The sequence below is a fragment of the Equus przewalskii genome, chromosome 14, assembly GCF_037783145.1.
Source record: "Equus przewalskii isolate Varuska chromosome 14, EquPr2, whole genome shotgun sequence".
NCBI classification, from domain to species: domain Eukaryota; kingdom Metazoa; phylum Chordata; class Mammalia; order Perissodactyla; family Equidae; genus Equus; species Equus przewalskii.
Window position 1 is genome coordinate 68,450,576 of NC_091844.1, and position 14,221 is coordinate 68,464,796.

General features: G+C 53.5%; 3 protein-coding genes across 21 annotated transcripts; 2 read left to right on the top strand and 1 right to left on the bottom strand.

Annotated features, from left to right (window-relative positions):
- The first annotated feature begins 67 nt into the window (after positions 1–67).
- ZNF513 (zinc finger protein 513) lies at positions 68–6,328 on the top strand. 2 transcript variants are annotated; one of them, XM_008512992.2, is made up of 4 exons: positions 68–155; positions 693–842; positions 1,832–2,428; positions 2,518–3,688. In XM_008512992.2, the coding sequence occupies exons 2-4, from the start codon at positions 818–820 to the stop codon at positions 3,342–3,344; spliced, it is 1,449 nt and encodes a 482-aa protein (XP_008511214.2). In that variant the 5' UTR covers positions 68–155; positions 693–817; the 3' UTR covers positions 3,345–3,688. The 2 variants fall into 2 exon arrangements, with proteins under 2 accessions (XP_008511214.2, XP_070429134.1); XM_070573033.1 differs by lacking the exon at positions 68–155 and adding an exon at positions 261–444 and having other exon boundaries at positions 2,518–6,328.
- Positions 3,797–9,684, bottom strand: SNX17 (sorting nexin 17). 2 transcript variants are annotated; one of them, XM_008512997.2, is made up of 15 exons: positions 9,267–9,684; positions 8,723–8,797; positions 7,645–7,762; positions 7,075–7,139; positions 6,683–6,793; positions 6,480–6,570; positions 6,241–6,328; positions 5,936–6,005; positions 5,552–5,644; positions 5,257–5,460; positions 4,994–5,119; positions 4,752–4,829; positions 4,527–4,601; positions 4,393–4,434; positions 3,797–4,301 (listed from the first exon to the last, which is right to left on the bottom strand). In XM_008512997.2, the coding sequence occupies exons 1-15, from the start codon at positions 9,327–9,329 to the stop codon at positions 4,188–4,190; spliced, it is 1,413 nt and encodes a 470-aa protein (XP_008511219.1). In that variant the 5' UTR covers positions 9,330–9,684; the 3' UTR covers positions 3,797–4,187. The 2 variants fall into 2 exon arrangements, with proteins under 2 accessions (XP_008511219.1, XP_070429135.1); XM_070573034.1 differs by lacking the exon at positions 8,723–8,797 and having other exon boundaries at positions 8,861–9,459.
- EIF2B4 (eukaryotic translation initiation factor 2B subunit delta) lies at positions 8,309–14,216 on the top strand. 17 transcript variants are annotated; one of them, XM_070573016.1, is made up of 13 exons: positions 8,309–8,815; positions 10,110–10,153; positions 10,476–10,611; positions 10,809–11,015; positions 11,293–11,375; positions 11,575–11,666; positions 11,905–12,019; positions 12,220–12,296; positions 12,459–12,561; positions 12,814–12,941; positions 13,080–13,257; positions 13,664–13,844; positions 13,969–14,216. In XM_070573016.1, the coding sequence occupies exons 2-13, from the start codon at positions 10,124–10,126 to the stop codon at positions 14,166–14,168; spliced, it is 1,530 nt and encodes a 509-aa protein (XP_070429117.1). In that variant the 5' UTR covers positions 8,309–8,815; positions 10,110–10,123; the 3' UTR covers positions 14,169–14,216. The 17 variants fall into 17 exon arrangements, with proteins under 17 accessions (XP_070429117.1, XP_070429120.1, XP_070429126.1 ...); XM_070573019.1 differs by having other exon boundaries at positions 10,812–11,015; XM_070573025.1 differs by having other exon boundaries at positions 8,624–8,815; positions 11,931–12,019.
- The last annotated feature ends 5 nt before the right edge of the window (positions 14,217–14,221 follow it).

Genomic DNA, 14,221 nt, shown 5'->3' on the forward strand with positions numbered 1-14,221 from the left:
CGGCCCGGTTCTATCTGATCCCTGATTGGCTCGCCCGCTTCCTTTCGTTACAATCACTTCCTGGTCATGCTGTGGAAGCCTTTGCGGCTTCAGCTTTCTACCGACTACGCGTCCCGTGTGGCTCTGCGGCAGCGGAAGCGGAAGCGAGTACGGAGGTACCAGCTGGTCTCCGTAGGGGGGTAGGGGGCTCCATGAATGGACGCGGCGGCGGCGGCGGGAGCGGCCTGAGCTGGGCGCCAGGGCCAGGGCGGGGGGCTGCCCGGGGCCCGCGCCGCTGCATGGGGGCGACCTGCGGGCCCTGAGAGGAAGGGCGGGCGGCCGGGTCGAACCGGGAGGGGCGGGGCCGGGCGGCCGCAGGCCGGAGGCGCGTCGGGCTGGAGCCGGTCACGATGCCCCGAAGGAAGCAAAGCCACCCGCAGCCCGTGAAATGCGAGGGGGTCAAAGGTCAGGGGTCAGGGGCCGCGGAGGGGGGCGGTGGGGGTGGGGTCAGTGGAGTGGGTTCAGGTCGGGGTGAAGGGGGACTCCTGAGGGATGGGGTGGGCGATCTGGACTCCAGCTTCCCATAGAGGCATTAAGGGAACCTGAGAGGGTCTACGAGTACGGGAAGTACGGTCTTCGAGGGCTGGCTCCCCGGGTGCGGATGATGGGCACAGCTCCTGAGGGAGAATCTACAAGTTCCCTCCCCTCTTCAGTGGATACCGAAGACTCCCTCGACGAAGGACCCGGGTCCCTGGTATTGGAGAGTGATTTGCTACTAGGCCAGGATCTGGAGTTTGAGGAGGAAGAGGAGGAAGGTGACGGCAACAGCGACCAGCTCATGGGCTTTGAGAGAGACTCTGAAGGTGGGTTTGGGGGACTCGGTTAAAGATTAGTGACTGCTGGAACCCCAGCCCTTCAGGAGGCGCATTAGGGTTTAGTGCCACTGAGCAAAACACCGTTTCCTGCTACAACGTCTGGCTGGTTTAGTTTAGATTTGAGCCAGATTCCTTCATTTGCCTAATGGTCCAGTCAGTTCCATCACTTTGTTCAGGTGAAGTTCTGGGGCCTGGTCCGAAGGTATAAATACGGTGAACGAATCAGAGCAACTGGTTAAAACTAAATGCCCTTTTAATAACCTTGTCTTGCTCCCTAGTCCATTCCTTATGTAAGTTTACTTTTAAGAAGTTCAGGGAAGCAACTTCTCATTCAAGCTAGTACTTACGTCTAACCTAACTCCCTTTTACCTGCAGCATGAGCTCCTTTTGTATTGAGGTTTTAATCTCTACCCTCAAGTATCCTTCCATATTCATGTTCCCTGCGATCTTAGCATCACCCCATCCTAATGTGCTGCACTATTAACTCACTTATGCAGGATATTTTTGAAAGTCATTGAGGAAATCCATCCTTTAGGCTTAGTAGTAGTATCACATGCATTACTTTTGTTTCCACTTCCCTCCAAATTTTGCCTCACTTTTTGAGATAGTTTTTATTTTATAATCAGCTCCATACTAAAAGGGACCTTACTGATATAGGGCTTGGAAAAATGTCTCAGGCTTCTGCCTTGTGTATTTTTACTTCCTTATACCAAGAATCAGTTAATTACGTTATTGATTCGTTTCATTCTCTGGTCCAGTGTGAGCCCTTGATCTTTTTCCATTAAGTGAAACTAGGTACAATTCTGTCATCACTAGGTTAGTCCAGGCTCAGAGGTAGACAATTCATATTTAATTTTCGGGATCATTGAAGTGGAGAAGGGTGGGGCCAAGCAAGTGAGGAGACCACAAGTGAGAAGGGGAGTTTGGAGCCTGGTCCTACCCCATGTTGATGTCTCTTCTCATGTCTGTTTCACCAGGAGACTCTCTGGGAGCCAGGCCTGGGCTTCCCTATGGGCTGAGCGACGATGAGTCTGGGGGCGGCCGGGCATTAAGTGCCGAGAGTGAAGTTGAGGAGCCAGCCAGGGGTCCAGGGGAGGCCAGGGGTGAGAGGCCAGGCCCAGCCTGCAGGCTGTGGGGAGGGCCAACATGTGAGGGGCCGTGTTGTAGGGCAGGAGGGCCGGGTGGGGGACCCCCGCTGCCCCCGCTGCCCCCACGGCTACTATACTCATGCCGCCTCTGCGCCTTCGTGTCCCACTACTCGAGCCACCTGAAGCGGCACATGAAGATACACAGCGGGGAGAAGCCGTTCCGCTGTGGCCGCTGCCCCTACGCCTCAGCCCAGCTCGTCAACCTGACACGACATACCCGCACCCACACTGGCGAGAAGCCCTATCGCTGTCCCCACTGCCCCTTTGCCTGCAGCAGCCTGGGCAACCTGAGGCGGCATCAGCGCACCCATGCAAGGCCCCCCACTCTTCCCTGCCCGACCTGTGGCTTCCACTGCTGTGCTCCACGTCCAACCCGGCCTCCTAGTCCCACAGAGCAGGAGGGGGCAGTGACCCGGCGACCTGAAGGTAAAAAGCCAGGGACCAAAGAAACTGGCACGTGGGTGGGTGGCCCTAGGGTACTTGGATTCATAACCCAGGTTTCACTGTCCCCACAGATGCTCTGCTGCTTCCAGATTTGAGCCTGCATGTGCCACCAGGTGGTGCCAGTTTCCTGCCAGACTGTGGGCAGCTGCGGGGTGAAGGGGAGGGCCTATGTGGGACTGGATCAGAACCACTGCCAGAGCTGCTGTTCCCTTGGACCTGCCGGAACTGTGGTCAAGAGCTGGAGGAGGGGGAGGGGAGTCGGCTGGGAGCTGCCATGTGTGGGCGTTGCATGCGAGGAGAAGCTGGAGGGGATGCCAGTGGAGGGCCCCAGGGCCCCAGTGACAAAGGCTTTGCCTGTAGCCTCTGCCCGTTTGCTACTCATTATCCCAACCACCTGGCCCGGCACATGAAGACACACAGTGGCGAGAAGCCCTTTCGCTGTGCCCGCTGTCCCTATGCCTCTGCTCATCTGGATAATCTGAAACGGCACCAGCGCGTCCACACAGGAGAGAAGCCCTACAAGTGCCCCCTCTGCCCCTATGCCTGTGGCAACCTGGCCAACCTCAAGCGTCACGGTCGCATCCACTCTGGGGACAAACCTTTTCGGTGTAGCCTTTGCAACTACAGCTGCAACCAGAGCATGAACCTCAAACGCCACATGCTGCGTCATACAGGCGAGAAGCCCTTCCACTGTGCCACCTGCGCCTACACCACGGGCCACTGGGACAACTACAAACGCCACCAGAAGGTGCATGGGCATGGTGGGGCAGGAGGGTCTGGCCTCTCTGCCTCTGAGGGCTGGGCCTCACCTCATAGCCCTCCCTCCGTTTTGAGCTCTCGGGGTCCTTCAGCCCTGGGTGCCACTGGTAGCCGGGCTCTCCATACAGACTCACCCTGAACTAGGTCCTTCTCCCTCAGGGCCCTATGGACTAGCCCTGACTCTCCTGTATGTTTTATACAGCTGGACCAGAAGCCACCTTTTCTTTCCACCCCCGCTGGCCAGGGGCTCCACACAGACTAACCTAGGCACTATATGGACCAGCCCAAACCCCATGGGCAGGGGCCCATGTGGACCAGGGGGCCTTGCCTTGACTGAAGCACTTCATGAGCTCAGTGAGAAGGGCCTGTATTTACCTCTATTGCTCCCAGGGGCTGTGGAGGAACTGGCTGGGGGACTGCCCAGCCTTCCACCTGTTTATTTAACTTATTTCAGTGCTTTATAATAAAGGAAACACTAACAAAGCCATGTCTATGCTGAGTTGGCAGTGGCAAGCACAGCTCGGCCTCACCCTTAGCACAGCAGTCCATGCTGTGATCGGGGGAGCAGGGGCAGTGAGAGGGAACCAGAGGTAGGCAGCAATCAGGCTGAGTTTAATGACGGGAAGCTGGGCCAGACCATACACAGACCTCTGCCCATCCCCTTGGCCCATGGCCCCAAGAAGCCAGAAGCAGGCTAGGGGGAGCTGTGGTTCCTCCCCAAGGCAGGTAGCCATGGTCCCTTGGACTTTGTGCAAAATACTAAATGCTAGTTTGGCATTGAGGGCCAGCTCTGAAAAGAGAGGGGATAGTCCTTTGTGCAGCCATCCCAGGGGGAAAGGGAAGGTAGGTTAGAAGGCCCCTGGCCGAGAGGAGGAAAGGGGAAGGTAGGAAGGAAAAGAGCCCCCAGCTTGGGGGAATCAGGCACAGGGCAAATTTCTGAACATTCCTCCAGGGTAGAGAGCAGACATCCAAGCACTGGAGATCACAGATCCTCATCTCCAATGCCCTCGAAGGCGAAATTGCCGTGGACATCACTGGCACTGGCATCTGTGCTGGGACTGCCAATCCCTCGCAAGCTCACGGCACTCAGCTTGCTCTGTAACAAAGGCAGGGTGGGGTCAGAGGGCTCAAGCCTCCCTAAGATGCTCTACCAACACAAGCCTCACCAACCCTCATGGGAAACTTACTGAGAGTTTGACTATGGACTCCCGGCTGGCATCAGGTGACTCCTGGGGAAGAGAATGCAGAGGTGTCACAGACCTCACTGGGGGAGGTGAGACAAGACTGGGGGCTGGGGTACTGACCAGGGAGTAATACTTACAAGCAGTGGAGGGGACTTCACTGCTTGCTGGCTGTCTGAGTGTCTCAGGGTGCCCCCCACCCGCCGGCGCAGCATCTGGAGATGGAGACACGATGTGCTGATAAGGGCAGGATCACTCCCTTTGGAATCCCAATCACTTCACCTCCCTCTCAGAAGCCTCACACCTATGACAAAAGGCAGGGAGAGCATAGCCACTCAGCTGCCTGGTCCACGCTTGCTGCTTACCTTCCTGATACTGCCGCCAGATTTCTTCACCATCAGTTCATCTACCATGGACTGCAGGCAGATGCTCATCATGATAGCCTGAGGGCAAGAAGAGAGGTCAGCCTGACTAGAGTGATCATTCTGAGTCCAGCACCCCTAAGACAAGGGCTCCCACTCACATGGAGTCCTGGAAGCCCTAGACTTGGGTATCTAAGAGAGACGGTGCAATGGGCTCCAGAGGAGGCCTGAGGGTGGGCTCACACCTGGGGGCTGGTGATGGTGACCCACTGTAGCCGATCCTTGCTCATGAGGTATTCGAAAGCCAGTTCCAGGCGTACCTCACCCCGGCCCCGGCCTGGGCTGCTTGTGCCTCCGCTGGGCAGTGGCACCTGGGAGAGGAAGGAGAATTAGGCTGAGTTCATTCTGACTAGTCTCCCTCTCGCCTTGACCCACTGCAGCCCATTCCTAAAGCTCAAGGCTTGCCAGGCCCCTATCCTGAAGGCCTCCCTGTCCTATCCCAACTCACAGAGGAGGTGACCCGCCAGCACCGCATGCGGGTGACCCGGAAGGAACCTTCACGGAGTTGCTGGCCAGGAAGGCGGAGCTGGAGGCTGAGTTCACTGTTGCCTGCGCTCACCACCACGGGACAGTCCTTCTCTGGGAAGTCAGCCACACAGGCGTCGAAGCGCAAGTAGCCATAGTGCCGCAGTGTCTGGGCCAGCCGCAGGAACTGAAACCCAGTGACCATGAGGGGCAGGTCAGGAGATGGAGGTAGCCCAGAGAAAGCAACCCCTTGAAGGAGACAGGGAGGCAGGGCTCACCTCCTTCTTAGAGACCTTCTCTTGCAGAGATTTGAGCTGCCGGTGCTGCTCCTTGGTGACCAGGATCCATCCACGCTCAATGTCTGATACTGTCTAGAGTAGAAACAAGGCGTGGGGGGTTTGGTGCTCCCAGTCAGAGGTCCAAGGAAAGTGTCCAGTTACCTCTGTCCAGCCTGACCCCTAGCCCCACACCTGAGCGACCTCTTTACAGTGAGTCCTTGACAATATCAAAGTAGGGATTGTAGAGGTTGTGCCAGGTGCCGTCATAGTATGCTAGAAACTTCCCCATGAACTAGGAGTAAAAACATGAAAGGAGTTTTCTTGGCAGAGTAGGACACCAGAGTCATTTTCAGGGGAAGGGTTCTGAGGCAGCTCCAAGCTCACCTGAGCATAAAGCAGGTTCAGGCCAACCCGGTTCTCCATGACGTCATCATCATAGGCAGAGTCCCAATAACTGTGAGGCCAAGGGGTGGAAAGGGGCTAAGCTGGGGTAAGGCAAGAGGTAGAATGGAAAATAGGGGCAAAACAGGAGCAATCTGGAACTATCAGGCTAATGGTGGTACAGTAGGAGGAAGCTTGGGAGGCCTGCTAGAAACACCCAGCACTACCCCCTTCTCCAGATTATTCTGTCTTGACACATGGTCCAATAATCCAATCCAGCACCCTCTCCCTCCAAGCCCAGCCCTGACCTTTTCCTTAGCACAATCTTATACTCTTGACTTCGAAGACTGGTCACAGACACATAAGGCAGCTCAAACTCTTGCAACTTTCGTACAACTATGGGTTAAAAAAGAAAAAAATGCCATGAGACTCAAGAGGAGGGAATCAAGAGAGAAGCCCTAAGGAAATGCCACATTCTGAGAGGAAGACAGGGAGGCAAATTCACTACTGGAAGCAAAAGGGAGCCGTAAAGTCCAAAGAAACTCACAAGAAAAGGCTCCATCCTCTTTTTCTCGAACTAGAAAGAGACTAAAATATCCGATCAAGTCATCTGGAAGATCCAGCTTTGCGGCCACAGCCTGGAGATAGGGAAGGAAGTACAGCTCATCATACTGACTGGTTCCAGTCACCCCCAAGCCTGAGACCCTGGGGTGCAAGAAGAGGAAGGGCAGTGAAGAACAAGTGCCTTACCTCCAGGACATCCTCAGTCTGATCTGAAGTTAGCACACTGACCAGCACTTTCTGCCCGTTGCTGAGCAGCACTTCCAAGGAGACCTCCTCTGTGGGGACTTGCTGTGTCTCCTGGTTGTGAGCGCACATAGGAATAGGAGGCACCACCTTGTTAACATATATCCAGCACCCAGCTCTGACCCATCCCCGACTCTCTATTTCTAGCTCCCTCTGATATCTTTATTCTCAGCTGCTTAATTACAGGCTGGGTTTCCTTGATTTCACTGGTACAGCAGAAGCCCCAATCCATAAAAAAAGGTGCTAGGATGACACTTCTGTAGCCACCTCATTAAAATGATGTGGCCCTACAGGAAAGTCCTTCCCTTAAATCTTGGTCCCACCCAAAGGCTTACCTGTTGTGCCCGACGCAGGAAACTATTGAAGGTCTCACTGCTCCCAAGCAATGGGTCTTGCCGAACTGTGGGGACAAGAGAACAATGTTCCAGTAACTTAGGACTCCCTCTTGGCTAACCCTAGTTCTCTTCCTGGTAGGTACCCCCAGACCCCATTTCCTGGGCTGCTGGTGGCCTGTCACATCCCCTAGCTGGCCTCATCTCACTCACTGTTTGCATAAATTCTTCACCTGCCTCACCCTTGGCTGCCATCTAATTGGTCTATAGAAGTAGGAAAATACCAAGGATGTTAATCTAAAGTACATCAGATACAAATTAAGTTCTCTCCACCAATCTAAATTGCTTTAAGACTATTCCGTGTTATATTAGTACTTCTCACAGATGTTAGTGCCCAAATTGCTCTGCTAGTACCCAGAGCATCCTTGAATGCTATTTACTTTTGCTAATTAAGTAACAGCTCAAACAAGAGGCTTCCCAGAATTAATTCAGCACCTTCTAGAGAGCGGCTGTTTTGAGCCTCTCCCCACAGTCCTCAACACAGTCAGCCTGAAGTTCCCTACAACCACTCACCAGCTTGCATGTATTTCTCTAACTGCTCTCTCCTCTGTTCTACCTCAGCAGGTGTCAGAGAGAAAAGCTTCTTTGGTGGAAATGCAGGAAGCACATTGGCCCCATACTCCTTCCGAAGCTACGTGGAGAAAGAGATACAACCTTTCACATAAACATAGCAAGTGAAAAGAGGCAATCTACACTCACAATGTTCTCTTGGGCTCCCCTTCCCTTCCCTCAGTCCCTGCTCCCCTGATTACCCTGGTCATCTGGGAAATGATTCCTTTGGCAGAGGTAGCATCCCAAGGGAGCCATTCCTCTGTCCCAGATATAAGTTTTTTCCTATCTTACTGTGTACAAGTCAGTCCATTCACAGTGTGGGGAAGGTTTGTATGGGGCCAGGGCCTAGAGAACCACTTGACTATCTAGCAAGACTGTGTTCATTGAACCCTCACAGGCAACAAAGGACTTTATAAGGAAAATTTATATACACGAACAGTTAAGTAATAGTTAAATATGTTCACAAAGTATCTTAGGACTTAAAGGGACTTTGCGGATCAACCAGTCCATTTTCAGTTGTAGAAACTGAGCCCCAAAGAAATTGGGTAATTTGACCAGGTCACAATCTGGTGAGGAGAACAAACATTGCATCACAGATACATAAGGATAACTGCAACGGCTACACGCACTGAGAGGATCCAAAGAGCACAGAAAGAAATTGGTGAATGGTTTGTATGAGCAAGGAAAAGAATTTCAAGTTGCAGCTCAGATGACAGAAGGAATGTACTTTGGCAGCAGGGGGCGAGGGTGGGTCGGTTTTTCCATGCACAGGCAAAGGCTAAAGTAGGACTGGGGACAGAGAAGCAGGAAGGAGGACGTGAGCATAGGAAGGAGCAGTTAAGAGCAGCAGACAATAAGCTTCTTAGGCAGTTCCCCGGAAATGTCAGCCGATAAGATAAAGCACCAGATCCTCCCCCGTGGCAATGATTAAAGACAAACTACAGCCGACGGGAAAGCGACCAGGGGGGAAATGGAGACACTGATGCCCAGGTGTAGAAAAGGGCTTGATGCTGCCTCAAGACAGGGGTGCTAGTCCCACCTGCTCATGCAGCCCCAGGAGCTGGCTGTAGCGCACCCGACAGTGCAGGACTCCATTCACGTGAATGTTATAGGCCTGAGGACACAAAAGCAGGTAAGCATTTTAGGGTTGCGCGCTCTGGGAGACCCCTTTGAGAACCTTGGCCGGAAGTTGCCTCCGCACAGCTCCGCCTGAGTAACGCGCCGAGATCTTCCTAGGGTTTGTCAGTATGTTTTCCCCAGGGCCAGGTCCCAAAGCACAAGGACCAGGCCGGGTCAAACTCGTGCGCTCGTGCCGCAGTCTCCCTCCCGAAGAGGCCAGTGACGCCCACCAAAGTAGCCGCAGCCCAACCGGGGGAGGCGACGCGGCCGAACAAAGGATCTACAGGAGCTGGGGCAACCTGTGGACGAATCTGAAACGTGATATCATCTCCCAGTAAGGCCGTCGGGAGTCGGCGGCCTGGGACAAGGCCCGAAGGGTGGCGGCCAGGCCTCGGGGGCCGCTCGGAGAGGGCTCCGGCCCGTTATCCCCGCCCCTGCCCGGCCCTGCTCCGGCCGCTCCTCACCACGTAGGCGGAGCCGCCGCTGTCCCCGCTGCGGGACTCGGTTTCAGGAATGGAAAAGTGCATGTTCCCTGCGGCAGGGCCCGGTCGGGCTCCGGACTCTGAGGGCCGCAGCGGCTTGGCACGCTCGCCTCCGCTGCTCAGCGCGTCCCCGCTGCCTCACTCGCCATTTTGGCGAGGGCCTGAGATTGGAGGTGGGAAGGGCGGTGGGACGTCCGCTCTGGGGCGCAGCTTCCCCGGCATGCTGGGAACCGTAGTCTAAAGGGCGAGAGGAAACTGCCGGGACTGGAGCCCAAAGTTGAGATGGCCCTTATTGCGACCCGTAGCCGGGGGCGGTGCCCCGGTGCACGTCGGGTATGGTAGTCCGCTTGGGGCTGCACGCCGAGGGTGTAGGCCCAGGTGGCGCTGTAGTTCCAGTGTTAGCGGCGGGCGGAGCCTAGGACAGAGGGTGATGGCTGCCGTAGCTGAGTGAAGGGCCCGGGCGCGCAAACAGGTACGCGAGCCGACGGGCTCCAGACGGCTACTGCTGGGCCCTGAGCCTTTCTGTGCCCTGTGGTTCCGTTCCGGTGCCACGCCAGACTCTGGTGTGCACTGCCTCGGGCGCAGCCCTGCGCCCCGTACCGGCTGGTCACTGTGAGAAGGGTGGGTGCCCCCTCCTTCCTCCCTCCCCCGCCTTCCCTTTGATCCTGCCGCGCACTGCGTCCCCACGCGGATCTCGGGCTCGCCTCTTGCCTCGCGGCGGAGCCCTAGTCATGCCGACCCAGCAGCCAGCTACGCCGACTGCGAGTCCCCCCAAACCCTCCTGGAGCCTCTCTGGCTCACTTTGTGCCCTGTTTTCTAATGCAGACTCGGGATCTGGGATGAAGGCGGAGCTTTCTTCTCGGCCTGGGGTAAGTGAGGGTGCCCTCTGAAGCCGCCTGTCACGCTCTACGCAGAAGGCTGTGTCAGCTTCATTCCGCCCCAATCTTCACCTGTGTTTCACTTTATTTCTCAGTAAAGCTAGGAGATTTTACAGTTCTTTCAGCCCTAACGGTTTGTGACTCTGACCCTGGAGGAGAAGCTTTCGTTCCTGTAGGATGTAAGCTTGTAACAGGTAGCTGGTGAGAGTTAGGGAGGATTAGGGACTTTGTGGGAATCTTGTAAGCACCCAGTAGTGTTTATTCACCTTTGGAATTGTTGGGGGAAGAGCAGTATTCTGTGTCTGTGTCTTAGACAGGGGGGAGGGAGATGACCCAAGAAGAGAAGCTGCAGCTTCGGAAGGAAAAGAAACAGCAGAAGAAGAAACGGAAGGAGGAAAAGGGGGCAGAACCAGAAACTGGCTCTGCTGTATCTGCAGCCCAATGTCAAGGTGCGGGGGCTTTTTTTTACAAGGCTGGGGCGTGGAGCTGGTAGAGGGATGTGGTGGGAGAGAAGAGGGGGAGACAGGACAAAGTTGGTTTGAGCAAGTGAAGAGCGAAGAAGTTTAGATAAGCAGGGAGAGATGCTTTCGCTGGGGCGTAGATATTACCTGCCTAGGGCTTGGGCATCTCTTCCTTCTACTTTTAGTAGGCCCAACCAAAGAACTGCTGGGACCAGGCAGTCAGTTGGGCACTGCTGGGGAGAAAGTTCCAGCTGGTCGGAGTAAAGCTGAACTTCGTGCTGAACGGCGGGCCAAGCAGGAGGCTGAGCGTGCCCTGAAACAGGCAAGAAAAGGGGAACAAGGAGGGCTCCCTCCTCCAGCCCACCCCAGCACAGCTGGAGAAACCCCCTCAGGTATCTTCCCTTCATTTCAAGATCTCTGTTGATTCTGATTCTCATGTTAGCTCAGGCTTCCCATGGTAAAATAGCTCTCCCCTCCCATTCTTCACCTTGGTTCCCAGCGTTCCCAATTCTCCCCTCAACCTCATCCTATCCCTATTTCTCCTTCTACTCTTTTCTCCCCTGTTCTTCCCCTCTCTTTGTCCTATTTTTCTTGATGTTCCTTATGCCCTAAAAGCAAATTTCTCATTATCACCTACAGTGTCTTGAAAACGTGATCATTTTCTTTTAGGAGTTAAGCATGTCCCTGAGCACACTCAGGTTGATGACCCCACACTTCTTCGAAGACTTGTTAAAAAACCAGAGCGACAACAGGTAGGAAGTAGGTTTGGTGCGTGGCCAGAAAGAGCCTAGAGAGATGGGATAGAGGGAGGAGAGGTGCTCTGGGCAAAGTGAGACCCTGGAGAAAGATGGGTATTTGAGTCAAAGTGGTCTCACTTTTTACTTCCTTTCCAGCTTTATCCCATAAGTTTTAATCTCTGGGCCACTGGTCCTGTTCCTCTGTTTTGTCAAGGTTCCTACACGAAAGGACTATGGATCCAAAGTCAGTCTCTTCTCCCATCTACCCCAGTACAGCAGACACAACTCTCTGACCCAGTATATGAGGTAGGATCGTATAAAATTGTCATAATTTTTAAGTCTAAGGAGTTTTAGTAACTTTTTGTTGAAAGTGACTGGAAATTTGAGATTGGATCTTTGGGAAGAAGCATGAACACAAGGCAAAACTCTAGAGGCAATGGGGGTGTCTGGTGCTAGTGAAGGAAGTTCCTTTTCATCAGGGGCAGGTGGGCAGTAGGTGCTCAAGCTCCCTTGCAAAATGTGTGTGACACCGCCATCCCATCAGCATCCCATCCTCTGTGATCCACCCAGCCATGGTGCGACTCGGCCTGCAGTACTCCCAGGGCCTGATCAGTGGCTCCAATGCCCGGTGTATTGCCCTGCTTCGTGCCTTGCAGCAGGTATGCCCCATCCTGTTCCCTCTTATGACCCAACCCCATCTTCCCCAACACTACCCCAGCTTCTCTCACCAGAGTAATCTCTGGGGGAGAGAGGCAGTGACTCCACCCTCAGAACACTTTCCTCAGTGAAGCTTACCCTATCCGCCTTTCAGAGACTTTTATTAGGGAGCATTTTGCTGATCAACTTGTGTACCCCATAGGTGATTCAGGATTACACAACACCTCCCAATGAAGAACTCTCAAGAGACCTAGTGAATAAACTAAAGCCCTACTTCAGGTAAGGACAACCACTTCAAGTCCACTCCCACCTCGCCCAGTCCTTTTCTTTTGCTCTTCTACATCTATTTTTATTGTTCTGTTCTCTGTCTTCTTGTTAAAGAAATCCTTTAAAATGTGAAAGCTTTGTAAGTGGTAAAGAGTCATGCAAATGTTGTTACAGTTTCCTGACCCAGTGCCGTCCCCTGTCAGCAAGCATGTACAATGCTATCAAGTTCCTTAACAAGGAGATCACCAGTGTGAGCGGCTCCGAGCGGGAAGAGGAGGTGATGAGTATGAGGGATGAGCAAGGCATGCACCTGGGAGTAGAGCGGAGAAACGTGTTCAGGGCTCCCAGGAGGGGCAAGGCGGCTGTTCTGTCCTAGTCAAGGATTAAGGAAGTGATTGAGCTGTCTGACTTGTGCCACCTTTGGGTGCCCTTTGAGCCCATCATTACACACATATTCAGACATCTGGCATGATAGTCAGAGGAAGAAATGTGTCCATTTCTTGTTCCCTAAGCATCTCACTCCATTTAGGCCAAGTCACAACTTCGAGCAGCCATTGATCGGTATGTGCAAGAGAAGATTGTGCTTGCATCTCAGGCAATTTCACGCTTTGCTTATAAGAAGATCAGTAATGGAGATGTGATCCTGGTATATGGATGGTATGGTCCAGACCCTATGACTGAGAAAATTGGGGAGTGAAATGATCTGAAGAAGGGACTACCATTTTGCCCTTTAGAAATGAGCTGGCCATCAGTTAGTGACATTTATAACTGAATCCTCCTCTCCATTTGCTCCAGCTCATCTCTGGTATCACGAATTCTTCAGGAGGCTTGGACTAAGGGCCGGCGGTTTCGGGTGGTAGTGGTGGATAGCCGGCCACGGCTGGAGGGAAGACACACGCTACGTTCTCTGGTCCGTGCTGGGGTCCCTGCCTCCTACCTGCTGATTCCTGCAGCCTCCTATGTGCTCCCAGAGGTGAGGGCAGAGGACAGGGACTCCAAAATTGAAGTAAGAGGGTGTAGTAGTATAGACGTAATCCCACCTTCCCAAGGTTACAATTACTTAGAAATGTTAGGATTGTACATCCTGTTTATTTTTAATAGGAAAAAAATATCTAAGCGTGCTATTGCCCAGTCTAGCTATTGCAAGAACATTATATTAAACTGGCAGCCACCAAGAGGGAACATGACAAAAGTAACTTCAGAGTTTAGTTTTCCTTTGGGTGGTATGGTGGGTCAACGGTCAGGTGTTTTCCAAGAAGAGCCATCATTAAGATTTGTTACTCATTGTCTTAATATTGTTGTCGTGGGCAGGAGTGGGGAACTTTATTTTGCATTGATCACATATCACATTTTCTCTCCCTTTCCACTCTCCAAAATAGGTTTCTAAGGTGCTATTGGGAGCTCACGCACTCCTGGCCAACGGGTCTGTGATGTCACGGGTAGGGACGGCACAGCTAGCTCTGGTGGCACGAGCCCATAATGTGCCAGTGCTGGTCTGCTGTGAGACATACAAGTTCTGTGAGCGTGTGCAGACTGATGCCTTTGTCTCTAATGAGCTAGGTAAGGAGCCTAGAAGGGCATAAGAGAAGGTTCCAGGGACCTGAGAAGATTTGGGAGGGACAGGCAAGGTTGAACTACAACTTGTTTTCTAAAAGTACCTAAATGGATACACCTCCCATTGCAGATGACCCTGACGATCTGCTGTGTGAGCGAGGAGAACGTGTGGCCCTGGCTAACTGGCAGAACCACTCGTCCCTACGGTTGTTGAATCTGGTCTATGATGTGACTCCCCCAGAGCTTGTGGATCTGGTGATCACAGAGCTGGGAATGATCCCTTGCAGTTCTGTACCTGTTGTCCTTCGAGTCAAGAGTAGTGACCAGTGAGTGGGGGAACACAGGGTCAATAAAGGACATACTCCCTACACTCAGCAACTCTG